The sequence below is a fragment of the Pristiophorus japonicus genome, chromosome 8 (genome assembly GCF_044704955.1).
Source record: "Pristiophorus japonicus isolate sPriJap1 chromosome 8, sPriJap1.hap1, whole genome shotgun sequence".
NCBI lineage: Eukaryota > Metazoa > Chordata > Chondrichthyes > Pristiophoridae > Pristiophorus > Pristiophorus japonicus.
Genome location: NC_091984.1, coordinates 46905397 through 46918222, shown reverse-complemented (window position 1 = coordinate 46918222; position 12826 = coordinate 46905397). Strand labels below are relative to the sequence as shown.

The 12826-nt window shown below is 45.3% G+C and overlaps 1 protein-coding gene across 2 annotated transcripts in view; it reads right to left on the bottom strand.

The window, feature by feature from the left end:
* kif2c (kinesin family member 2C) overlaps positions 1 to 12826 on the bottom strand; it is a 125217-nt gene that overhangs the window by 91173 nt on the left and 21218 nt on the right. For both annotated transcript variants that reach the window (XM_070886746.1, XM_070886747.1), the window contains exon 2: positions 10158 to 10252. In XM_070886746.1, coding sequence (XP_070742847.1) covers positions 10158 to 10252 — 95 coding nt within the window. The remainder of the gene's footprint in view (positions 1 to 10157; positions 10253 to 12826) is intronic.

The following is a 12826-nucleotide window of genomic DNA, read 5'->3' as shown; positions in this document are numbered from 1 at the left end:
CCCTCTGGGAGAAGAAATTCCTTCTCAACTCTACTTTAAATTGGCTCCCCCATATTTTGAGGTTGTGCCCCCTAGTTCTAGTCTCCCCGACCAGTGGAAACAACCTCTGCCTCCATCTTGTCTATCCCTTTCATTATTTTAAATGTTTCTATAAGATCACCCCTCATCCTTCTGAACTCCAACGAGTAAAGACCCAGTCTGCTCAATCTATCATAAGGTAACCCTCATCTCCGGAATCAGCCTAGTGAATCGTCTCTGTACCCCCTCCAAAGCTAGTACATCCTTCCTTAAGTAAGGTGACCAAAACTGCACGCAGTACTCCAGGTGCAGCCTCACCAATACCCTGTACAGTTGCAGCAGGACCTCCCTGCTTTTGTACTCCATCCCTCTCGCCATGAAGGCCAACATTCCATTCGCCTTCCCGATTACCTGCTGCACCTGCAAACTAACTTTTTGGGATTCATGCACAAGGAACTCAAAAGAGTTTCATGCACAAGGATGGGCACCGGAGGGACTGGAGTGCATCATCACGCCCGGCAACCAAATTTTAATTTGATTTTACGTTTTAAAGCTTAATTTGTTTTAATTGCCGGTGCTTTGTGTCCCCCTCCCCTTTTATAGGGGGCACTTGGAAAAATGTGATCTTAGCACCCAAAAAAAAAAGGAAAAAAAAAAAAGAAAAGAAAAAGGGGCCTTGAAAATGTCTGCTGTGTCACCCAGGCGGGTGGCACGGTTTAATGTTTGTTTTTTTTTCCAGGTAAACTCAAGAGTTTCATGCACAAGGACCCCCAGGTCCCTCTGCACCGCAGCATGTTGTAATTTCTCCCCATTCAAATAATATTCCCTTTCAGACGCAGTCATAGCCACCCCCTCGTGAAGCGTGGAACCCAACACATTATTCTCTTTCCCTAGGATGCTGCGCAGCTGTGACTTTAACCCATTGATCTGTAGGACCAGCTGCACATCATCCAGGCTGTTCATGACGGATGCCCCAGTGTTAAATCTGGTGAAAACGTCATTCATGACCCCCCCCCCGCATTGTCTGCCCCACTCGGTTGTATCTTCTGGTCTATACACGTCCCCAAAGTTCAGCTCGTAGAAGCTCCTGAACATTTCCTTCAGTAGAGCTTGGTACAACAACTCGTTCTCTGGGGCAAAAAACAGGTAGGCGTATTTCTGTCAGGTTTAGAATTACTGAAGCAACAGCATAATGTACTCCCTGGTATACTAACTTATCTGTCGGTACTAACACGAACTCATTCCCAGGTTCCCTAGTGGTGGGCAGACATGCATAACTGTCAATGGGCTTGGCGTAGGCAGGGGTTTCTTCACCTGAGCCAGTAGCTCAGTGGCGTTGACTGGTACCTGGAAGTGAGGGAGCACACAGTCTTCCCTGCTGCAATCCCATTCCATCCCCTTCCCAGAGTCCTTCCACCATCTGGCAAAGGCAGTGGACAAACCCGCTGGGCACACCTGGGCCGACCCCCATAGGCATGTATCGATGCCCTGATCATAGGCCCACCATTTCTCCCAACATAGTGACCCCCCCCACCCACCCCCCCACCGGTGACCCCGTGATCGTCCGGTAGGTGTTATTGCTCAGAAGTTCCCAGTCTGAGCTGCTGTCCTCAATGCCACGCTCAGTTTCCTGAGCCACCACCAGCGTCCCAAAGGTATGTCCCCAACACATGTTAAACACACTCTTCTTCCCTGTCACCCTAACCCGGGACGTGGCCATCTCGATTTCGGGGCAAGGGATGGAGGCCTCCCCATTAGATAAAACTCTCGTGGTTCGAATTCGAACCCAACTACCCAGGCCATCTCCCCTTGTGGAAGTAGGTGGCCTGGCCTTCTGCCTCCATGATCCCTTCTCCCGTGGTCACGATTGGCACCCTGCCCCCAGAGCACCCGTATGTCAAAGATATCTCGATGTCGAGTTTCTGTCCAGTGCAGGTCCCCAGGTAGGTAAATAACATCGCGACGGTCTGGAGCATCTTCTGGAACACAAGATTGAACACAGTCTTGCCAGAGACTTCTTCAGGCTCGACTGGAGTATCACAAAATAAAAACACCATCCCCTCACTTTAAAATCTCCCTAAACTATATACAGAACACCAGGCTATATACAATGCCACCCGTCTTCAGGTGGCCAGGTCAGTCTCTGATACGCTCTTGGCTTTGTCGGCCATCTTGATGACCTTGCCCCAGGAGCCAGACTGCCCCCTTTTGTAGGGCTTGCAGGAGGACTTCTTTTAAATGTCCTGCTTCCGTTTCTGTGAGCCCTTCGGTGTCTGGGATCTTTCCTGGGTCTTTCGGTGGTGTCCCTTTTACCACACAGAGTCTACCACGTGTGCTTCTTTTCTCGTTTGACTCGGACGGGCGGGAAGGTATATATATGGGGGACCAAGACATCCTAAGCTGCCCCACTCTGGAACTACGCCTAACCAGGGGCGCGGAAGCCCATGTTACGGGCTGCACCCCTTGGTCCTCCCACTGGTCTATCCCTTCCTCTATCTGCCCTGTCGTTATACTGCACAGGACTCCCTTCTCCTGTGCCAAGTCCCTTTTCTGCTGTGTGATGGCCCTACTGTGGCAGTGGACTATTCCGGGTTGTGGGGCTTCGGGGCCAGGGTTGACCTCTAACAGCCTCCACATCCACTGGAATGTCCTCTGCCTCATGAGGTTTCTTTACCTGTGGGAGCCTTCCTTTTTCCTGCCCTAGTAGGGTCGAACCGCTTACATTGGTTTATGTGGTACCATTTTACTTGGCGGGGTAATTGCACTGCATAAACCATAGGGCTTGCCTTGTCCACTATACTGTAGGGCCCCATGTACAGTGGCTCGAACACCCCCACCCTGGCGAAGCTGCGTACCATGACCTGGTCGCCCATTACCCACGGGGTTCCAGCAGCAGCTTGATACTAAAGTGCTGTCTTCCCATGTTGGTGGCTGCCTGCCAGTGAATCTGCTGCAGCTGTTAGAGCAGATTCCTAGCAAAGCGGTCTCGGTTAGCTTCCTGAAGCTGTCCATCGGCGAGATCCGGCACCAGTATGTGTACTGGGGTCCTCATGGGTCTGCCAGTCATCAGCTCATAGGTGAATACCCTGTGCTTTGACTGACTGGCCCGGATCCCCATAAGGACAAGTGGCAAGACCTCTACCCATCTGTTGGGTGAATTCCCTGTTTCCTTGATGGTGCAGTTGAGACGCTCTACAGGGCCTGAGGACTGGGGGTTGTACGCTACATGCCACCGTGCTTTAATCCCCAGTACCTTCAAGGTGGCTTGCATCACCTGGCCAGTGAAGTGGCTTCCCTGGTCGGACTCCACAAACTGCGGCAGACCCCACCTTGAGAACACTTCCATGACCAGGATCTTGGCCGTGGCCAATGCAGTAGCTGTTCGGCAAGGGAAGGCTTCCACCCATTGGGAGAATACATCCACCAGCACTAGACAGTACTTGTACACCCCCTGAATGGTTGGTAGGGGCCCTATGTAGTCCCTCTTCCCGCCTGGTGTGTCCCATGGATGCCTCTCTTCTGGGGGTCTGGGTTGTTGGCTGCACACACCAGACAGGCTGCACAGAAATCACTGATGTCGTTAGAGATCTGGCCACTATGCTGCCTGTTCCACCTTCTGCCAGGTGGACTCTGGCCTGGGGTGTCCTGCACCTGGACCCTCATGCTGGTGTTGTGCTGGAACCACCCATTTATCCCCTTTAAACAGCATCCCTTCCTTGAAATCTATATCTGCGGCACTGTATGGGCTCTCTGCCTTGCCTCCACTTAGAATGGTTGCTATGGCAGCCTTGAGGACGGGGTCCTGCGCCTGAACTGTTCAGGTCCGGGACCACTGCTACCCTAGCGCTCCCTTGTTTCCCTGGCTTGCCTCTAGCTGCCATCACCCTGTCTTTCTCATATGGGTCCCAGAAGCGACCGGTCTTGGCTCCTTCTCTGGCCAGGAGGTCCGCCTGCTGGTTACCCTCTGCCCTGGGTTCGGTCTTAGAATGTGCCTTAACCTTGTGGATGTTGACATCCCTATTGTTCCCTAGGGCTGCCACTATCCTTACTAGCAGGGGTTTGGTTACCAGGGGCTTCCCATCGGTGGATGTGTACCGCCTGAGTGACCAAATAGCCAGATACTCTGTACACGAATTGCACGTAAACATACTGTCTGAACAAATAGTGTACGAGGTGGGGAATTCCTCAGGGTGTGTCACCACATACATCACCGCTGACAGTTCAGCCTGCTGAGCGCCCAGGGTGCTGGGGAGTTTAAGCGCCAAGGCTATGCCTGCCTCGGGGTCCCAAACTCCGCAGCCCGAGAGTCTTGTACCCGCGGACACCAAACTGGATCCATTGACATCGATCTCGCAGCCTGTGGGATGTACCCCTGCCCGAAATCCAAGTTGGTGTCCCAAACCCCTTCTACTGAGCATCTGTGTGGCTCCCCTGCATAGATGAGGTTAGCTGCGAGCCTGGGCTCAGAGGCCCCTGACGGCCATTTGGGAGAGGAGGGTGGTCCAGCGGGTGATCCTGGCACTGCTGACTGTTCCATCCTTTATTCTTCCATCTAACATCTGGGGTCGGGGTGTGATGGGTTTTCACAGGAGTATCCCCGGTGCTCTTTTCACAGCCCAGTGAGTGGCTAACAGATGCCTTTCACAGTTGGAGTACCCCTTCTCCACCTCTGCAAGGACTCTAGGAGTACACTATCAGTCTCAGCTGTCCGTGCCTTTCCTGTAAAAGCACTGCACTCAGACTGCTACTTCTAAATAGAAATCCTTTCCACCCATCAATAGCCCCCCAGTGCAGGTGCCTTCTGCAGGTTCTGTTTCAACTGAAGAAATGCAGCTTGGCAGCCTTGATCCCACTCCCACTCAACCCCTTTGTGTAAGAGCCTGAGTAGAGGGGCTGCGGTTGCTGCATAATCTTCTATGAAATCTCTACAGTAGCCTGTGATCCCTAAAAAAGATCTGACTCCGGATACGGTGGTCAGTACTGGGAGTTCCTGCACGGCTTGCCTTCGTGCCTCATCTATACCTCGTTCCCCTGCTCTGAGTGTTAGACCCAGGAATTTTACTTCCTTTAACCCTACCTGGGCCTTCTTGGGGTTGACCTTAAAAACCCCCCTCCTTGAGCACAGCTAACAGTTCTGCCAGCAGGGGACCATGCTCTTTACTGTTGTCAGTGAAAAGGAGCAGGTTGTCCACATACTGTAACAACTGTTGCGGCTGGCTGAAGCTCTAAACAGTTCGCCATGCACTGGTGGAAGATGCTGGGACTGTTGTGAAATCCCTGAGGGAGGCAGCTCCAAGTATATTGCTGTTCCTTAAAGGTGAAAACTTGTACTGGTCCTCTCTCCTCACATTTGAGATGTCTAGGACTGTGAAGGTGGTTGCAGACGCAGGGATTTCCCTGATCAGGGCTGACACTGCAAGAGCACAAGCCAGGATGTTTCTGTTGAGCACTCGGTAGTCCACGGTGGCCCTTCATGAGTTTCCGGTTTTCTGACCGGCCACAGGGGAAGTTCACGTGCGTGGCTATTGGTCTCAACACATCCTGCTCCACCAGTGAGCTCAGTGCCACTTCCAAGTCGGCTTCTGCCTCTCTGATCAATAGCTAGAAAGTGAGATTGGGCTGAATAGCTCTTTTGCAGCCAGCACAGACATGGGCTGAATGGCCTCCTTCTGGGTCATAAATTTCTATGATTCTATGAATGATAAATTCTATGAATCATAGTTGCTTGCCTTTGTACTATCTGTTGTAAACAGCTGTCTTGCTCTTTCGCTTCATTGCTTTTAACGTCGAATTACCCGCGCACAGTGGTAGTAAAGGCCGGATCTTTATTTAGACATTCACAAGCTAACAACTCTGCTTGCAAAGGCAACTCTTCCAGAAGTTACACACCTTGCGAGATTGCAGTGTCTTTACAGTCCATAAGAGTCTGAGACAAAAGCCAGTTCTATCTTTTATATCTAAAAAGCCTTTGAATTCTTAGTCAGTGTCTAAATGCAAAGAATAACTGCTTTCTGGATTGTTTTACATATACTATTATTCCCACCGTAAGGTACTCAAATACTTAACATCCATACATGACCAATCATCTCAATGGTTGGAAGGCACCACATTGTCCAACAGTCTCTTCAATCCAAACTTCCAATCTTGTTTTTTTTTTAAAATCCAAACTTCAATCTTCCCGTTTTCTTAATCCAAACTTCAGACCGCATGCTGAAGCAAAAAAAGAGTTCAGAAATGCAGGACTGTGCTCCCACACCAATATGCAAATCAATTCTGCTGGGTTCCCCCTTATTCTGGGGACACAATGAAAGCCCCTGAAAATTAATGTAGTGTATAGAGTGGGGGTGACTGCATTAAAAGCTAACTTTATTTCTGCAATTTGAATCCAATCCAGAATGATGGGATGAAAGTTTCCCTCATCCGTTCACTACAAAGCTCCCATGTGAAGTGAGTTTGGACAGCCTCAACCCCATGCCAAGTAGGCATGGCCCACACACTAAACGGTCACTCACACAGTTGCCACAGGATAGCTTGGGGGAAGCAGAAAAAAAGCATACCAAACTCCAGTTAACTTGTAGTTTCCCTCCCCACCCACCCGTGATCAAGAATGTCCAGCCATTGGAAAATAAAAGCATTGAAGTGGTAAACAAAGCATCCCCCAAAAAGTTTTAAAAAAAAATACAACATGCAAATTTTTAAAAATTCATTCAGGGGATGCGAGTTACTGGCAAGGCCATTTATTGCCCATCCATAATTGCCCTCAAGGTGGTGGGGGTGAGTCACCTTCTTGAACCATTGCACTGTGTGGTGAAAGTACTCCCAGAGTGACTTTGCCAGTGGTTTGGTACAACAGAGTGCCCTGCTGGGCCACTTCAAATGCCATCTAATTTTTTTTTAATATAAAATATAAAAAACGTGTTCTTCCCATCATCTAAGGTTGTCAAAGAATAAAAATCTTGTAGGAGATACAAGACACCAGAAGCCACGGGCTACAATTTATACTGGGAACAACCTGCTTCCAGGTCAGTCACCTCAGTTTGGGACAGATTTCTGCAGGAAGTCGATTGCAACCCTCAAGTTTAATTTTCAATCCTGACAAACCACTTTGTTGCAAGCTAGACAAGTACAAATATAAAGCCAGAGTGCCGGTATCCTTGGATCAGATGTCTGTCGTATTTAACTGTTTCAATACCAGACTTGAGCTTAATTATCAATATGATTCTCAGAAAACACAAGCACAATGTCAATGAGTCAAGGAGAAGGCAATAGTGCAGGGTAGCAATCGGGGTAATGATATCACAGTATGACAGGAAGGGACAGTGTATAAAACATGAGTGCATCAGAAAGTGGGGTCAGAGTAGGGGAAAAAAAATGGTAAAACGACAAATTAAAAGGTCTATCTAAATGCACGCCTCATTCGTAACTAGATAAGTTGACGACACAAATAGAAATAAATGGCATGATCTGATAGCCATTTCAGAGGCGTGGCTGTAAGGTGACCAAGGCTGAGAACTGAATTTTCAAGGGTATGTGACATTTTGGAAGGATAGGCAGAAGAGAAAAGGAGGTTGGGTAACTGAGAAATTATATTGTCTCAGAGGTCAAGATGTAGAATCAGTTTGGGTGGAGATAAGAAATAATAAGGGAAATAAGTCATTAGTGGGAGTAGTCTATAGGCCCCTTAACAATAGCTATACTGTAGGACAGAGTAAAAAAAAAATCAATAACGGAGAAAGGTAAACATAGAAAATAGGTGCAGGAGTCAGCCATTCAGCCCTTCGAACCTGCACCACCATTCAATATCATGGCTGATCATGCAACTTTAGTTCCCCATTCCTGCTTTCTCTCCATACCCCTTTAGCCACAAGGGCCATATCTAACTCCCTTTTGAATATATCTAACGAACTGGCCTCAACAACTCTGGTAGAGAATTCCACAGGTTTGCAATTCTCTGAGTGAAGCAGTTTCTCATCAGTCCTAAATGGCTTACCTCTTTATTCTTAGACTGTGACCCCTAGTTCTGGGCTTCCCAAACATCGGGAACATTGTTGCTGCATCTAACCTGTCCAATTTTATATGTTTTTATGAGATCCACTCTCATTCTTCTAAATGACTGAATATAAGCCTAGTCGATCCAGTCTGTCTTCATATGTCAGTCCTGCCATCCCAGGAAGCAGTCTGGTGACCCTTCGCTGCACTCCCTCAATAGCAAGAATGTCCTTCCTCAGATTCGGAAACCAAAACTGTACACAATATTCAAGGTGTGGCCTCACCAAGGCCCTGTACAACTGCAGCAAGACCTCCTGCTCCTATACTCAAATCCTCGCTATGAAGGCCAACATGCCATTTGCCTTCTTCGCCACCTGCTGTACCTGCATGCCAACTTTCAATGACTGATGTGCCATAACACCCAGGTCTCGTTTCATCTCCCCTTTTCCTAATTGGTCACCATTCAAATAATATTCTGCCTGCCTGTTTTTGCCACCAAGTGGATAAACTCACATTTATCTACATTATATTGCATCTGCCATGCATTTGCCCACTCATCTAACCTGTCCAAGTCATCCTGCAGCCTCTTAGCTGTGAGGACGATGCTCACACTAACACCCAGCTTAGTGGTGGTCAGGTACTGCAATAATCATTGGCGATTTTAATCTTATTTATTGGACAAATCAAATTGGCCAAGGTAGCCTCGAGGAAGAGTTCAGAGTGTATTCAGGATGGTTTCTTAGAATATATGTTGTGGAACCAACCAGGGAACAGACTATTTTAGATCTGGTAATCTGTAATGAGACTGGATTAATGACTGACCTCATAATAAAAGGATCCTCTTTAGCATCATAGCATGGTAGAATTTCAAATTCAGTTTGAGGGTGAGAAAGTTAGGTCTCAAACTAGTGTCCTGAACTAAAAGGCAATTACAAAGGTATGAAGGCAGGGTTGGCTAAAGTGGACTGGGATAATACATTAAAAGGGTAGATAGATAAGCAGTGGCAGACATTTAGGGAGATATTTCAAAACTCTCATACATTCCAGTGAGAAAGAAAGCCCGAGAAGGATGAACCATCTGTGGCTAAGGAAGTAAAGGATGGCATCAAATTGAAAACAAAAGGCATACAATGTTGCAAAGATTAAGACCAGAGGATTGGGAGATTTTTAGAAACCAGCAAAGGATGACTTAAAAAAAAAAGATTAAACTAGCAAGAAATATAAAAACAGTAAGAGTTTCTACAGGTATATAAAAAAAGGAAGAGAGGGTAGCTAAAGTAAACATTGGTCCCTTAGAGGATGAGACTGGGGAATTAATAGTGGAAGAGAAGGAAATGGCAGAGAATTTGAACAAATATTTTGTATCTGTCTCCATGATAAAAGATACTAAAAGCATTCCAATGATTGATCATCAAGGGGCTATAGGAGGTGACAGAAACTTAAAACAAATCACTAGAGAAAATGTACTAGGCAAACTAATGGAACTAAAGGTGGACAAGTCCCCTGGTCCTGATGGCCTGTATCCTAGGGTCTTCAAAGAAGTGGCTGCAGAGATAGTGGACGTATTAGTTGTAATCTACCAAAATGCCCTGGATTCTGGAGGTCCCAGCAGATTGGAAAACTGCAAATGTAACATCCCTATTTAAGAAAGGAGGAGGGAGACAGAAAGCAGGAAACTATAGACCAGTTAGCCTAACATCTGCCACTGGGAAAATGCTGGAGTCCATTAAAGTAGTAGTAGCAGGAAATTTGGAAAATCATAACAGTCAAGCATCGTCAGCATGGTATTATGAAAGGTAAACCATTGACAAATTTGCTGCAGTTCTTTGATGTAACGAGCAGGGTGGAACCAGTAGATATCATGTATTTGGATTTCCAGAATAAGGGGAGTAGAGACCAAGATCCGATCAGCCACGATTTTATTGAACGGCAGAGCAGGTCTGAGGGGCCAAATGGCCTACTCCTGCTCCTATTATGTTCTTATATAATGGTAGACAACTTCCATTCTTGTGTCAATATTGATATACATTTTCAATTCAAACAGCAAGGATTTGCCATTTACTATGAAGTTTGGCCTTGAGCATCACAATATTGTCCTTCACCCAGAATGCAGCTTCAAAATATGCATTTCTGACAGAAGACTTCCTTACCTCTTTGCCTTTACTTATGCTGTCCTCTAGCCACTCAGCTCTTACAATAGATTTCTCTATAATCAATTCAGTTATCGTTGCATTGTGTATCATTCCTGTGAAGAAATAAATCAAGACAATTCCTAAATTAAAAATGAGCTATGGGAAAAAGCTATATACACATCTCCCTTCCCATCAGATGATGCAATATCTCTAATGTTTACCCTCCACAGGAGAGCATTCTTCCAATGCTTAAATTGATAAGTGCCGTTAAATATGAAGTACATAAAAAGCAGCCTAGTCTTTGTATTAGGATGTATATAGGAATATTTCCAAAACTGCAATATCACAGACAAACTTACCACAGCAATGAGTGTACATTCACTATGTATAACAACCAATTGGCTAATATGATGGGATTAGAGCAGATGGCATTTTTACTACAGAAATGAAGTAAAATCTAGTTCATAAACTCAAGGGCAATTTTAAAAAAAAGTATAGTTATCTGCAATCTGGGAGAATGACAAACACTGGTACGCTGACTGGTTTGCTGGTGCCAGTGTCATGTCTACCCAAATAAATTTTTTTTAAAAATCAGGTTTTGACGACAAGTTCCTCCTCCATGTGGTATTGAAGCATACATTAGCCAAGTATATATATATATTTTTTTACTTCTTCACTCGTGAAAACACAGACAAAGGCAAGGCGAGTTCTGCAGCATTCTGAAGTAAACAAATCAAAAGTCTATGGTGCTCCCTCAAACTGGTAGGTCACAAGAATTTACAATGAAGTTATGTCCCATAAACTGAATTTGACCAAGTATTAATACAGTTATAATGATGCAGGTCAATCATTCCAGGTAATTTGATTTAAATATCAAAACGTGAGGCAGTAAACTTACTTTGATTTCAAAATCAAGCTCCTATTAAAAATGTATATAGTGATGGTTATGCAATTGATAAACCAACATTGTTCAAGTGCCCCTTTTCTCCCTTATATGCTCACATTTTTCATTAGAATTTGTGGATGTTCGGTTCACAGGCCTCCCATTAGTTTCCTACATTATACTAGTGACTACACTTCAAAAAGTACATTGTCCCAAAGCACTTTACAGCCATTGAGGTCATGAAAGGTACTATATAAATGCAAATCTCTGCCCAATCAAGAATATTGTTTGGAGGCACATGTTCAAAGCAACTCCATTGCATTTCCTTTTTCAGAATGAAGCAGCAAATAAAAAGGTGAGGAGCTTCTCAGAACGTGGAGCACATACCCACCACCCCTCTACATAGTGAATTGCACCAGTTAACCATACTATTTACAATTGCACTACTTCTTATGGTCACTATTTAATCTTGAGGCCATCATTTATAGTAAACCAATGTGCAGGTTACAGAACACACTATTCACATCTGTCCTGGTACAAGTACTATAACGGAAATGAACATTTCAGTAGGATTTCTTATTTCAGGTTTAATTCAATAAATTACCCTTTGAACACAAAGTTGGTATGAGGAGTCAAGTCCAAGAGTATAAGAACTTGTAGCTTCCTGCTGGCATTTGACACATTATGCACACAAGGTTTGCTGTGGTGGTGGGGTTTATCAAAAACGACAATTCCATAGTTTAGGAATTGTACAAAAAACAATTGGGCTGGAAATTGCGGTCAGAGGCTTCCCGCAGGCGAATTCCTCAGATTCTCAAGAAAAGTGCACACCTACCTGGTGCCTCCATATCTTCGGTCTCTTGCAGGCCTGTATAAAGCCCACATGCAGTTCACAAGCATCCCTGGGATCATGTGGGCCAGCCCAACCAATCACAAAGGGGGATTCCATTTATGTATGGAATTCCCATAAGCATAATGGAATCACAAAAAACACCATCACCCCACAAATAAAAACTTAATTTAATCAATTAATATTTTGAAAATTTTAATCATTTTTAAAGGGACAAAAATAAACTAATTGAAGGTTTATGAATGTTTAAATGGTTTTAAAATTTATTTATTTAAATCCTTATGCTGGTAAAAGGCAGCTGTACACCTGCTTTTTCTAGGTGTAGGAACTTTGTGGGTATTCGCTGGGTAGTAGTTGGGCAAATAGCCCAAATCTGCACTAGCAAAATGTCCAGTTCCTTTGGATTTGTATGATCTGTCAAGCTTTGACAGATTGCAAGTTCCGGTTTTCGCACATGCACATTGTGGGGAAACCTAGAATTTGCTGGCACTTACGACCACGTACATTGTATGTACGCAGTCATAGGCCCTGGAAAATCTAGGATATTGCGTTACAGCATCCCGGACAGAGTCAATATATAAATATATGATTTCCATTTGAACTCTTACTCTACCTCTATCAAAGTAACTGCGTGCAAAACTCTTGGTCAAGCACATTCCCAGGTGCTGGTCATGGAGGTCTCCGAATAATTTGGACCTGAATTTATTTGGTATAACCACTCTTGCACCCCACATGATAAAGATTGTATCAACTGATAATTCATTCCTACGAAAGAGTGTTACCTGGCTTGGCCAGCCACGTGAAATAGCCATACACCTTTGACATAACTGGGTCACATTTTGTTCCTCTACCAATCTCTTCAGCTGTGACTGGCAATTCATCGATGTATGAAAAATAGAACACTTCTTCCCTATTGGGTGTAACTTGTGATGGGGAAGGCAATCGTGACATCAC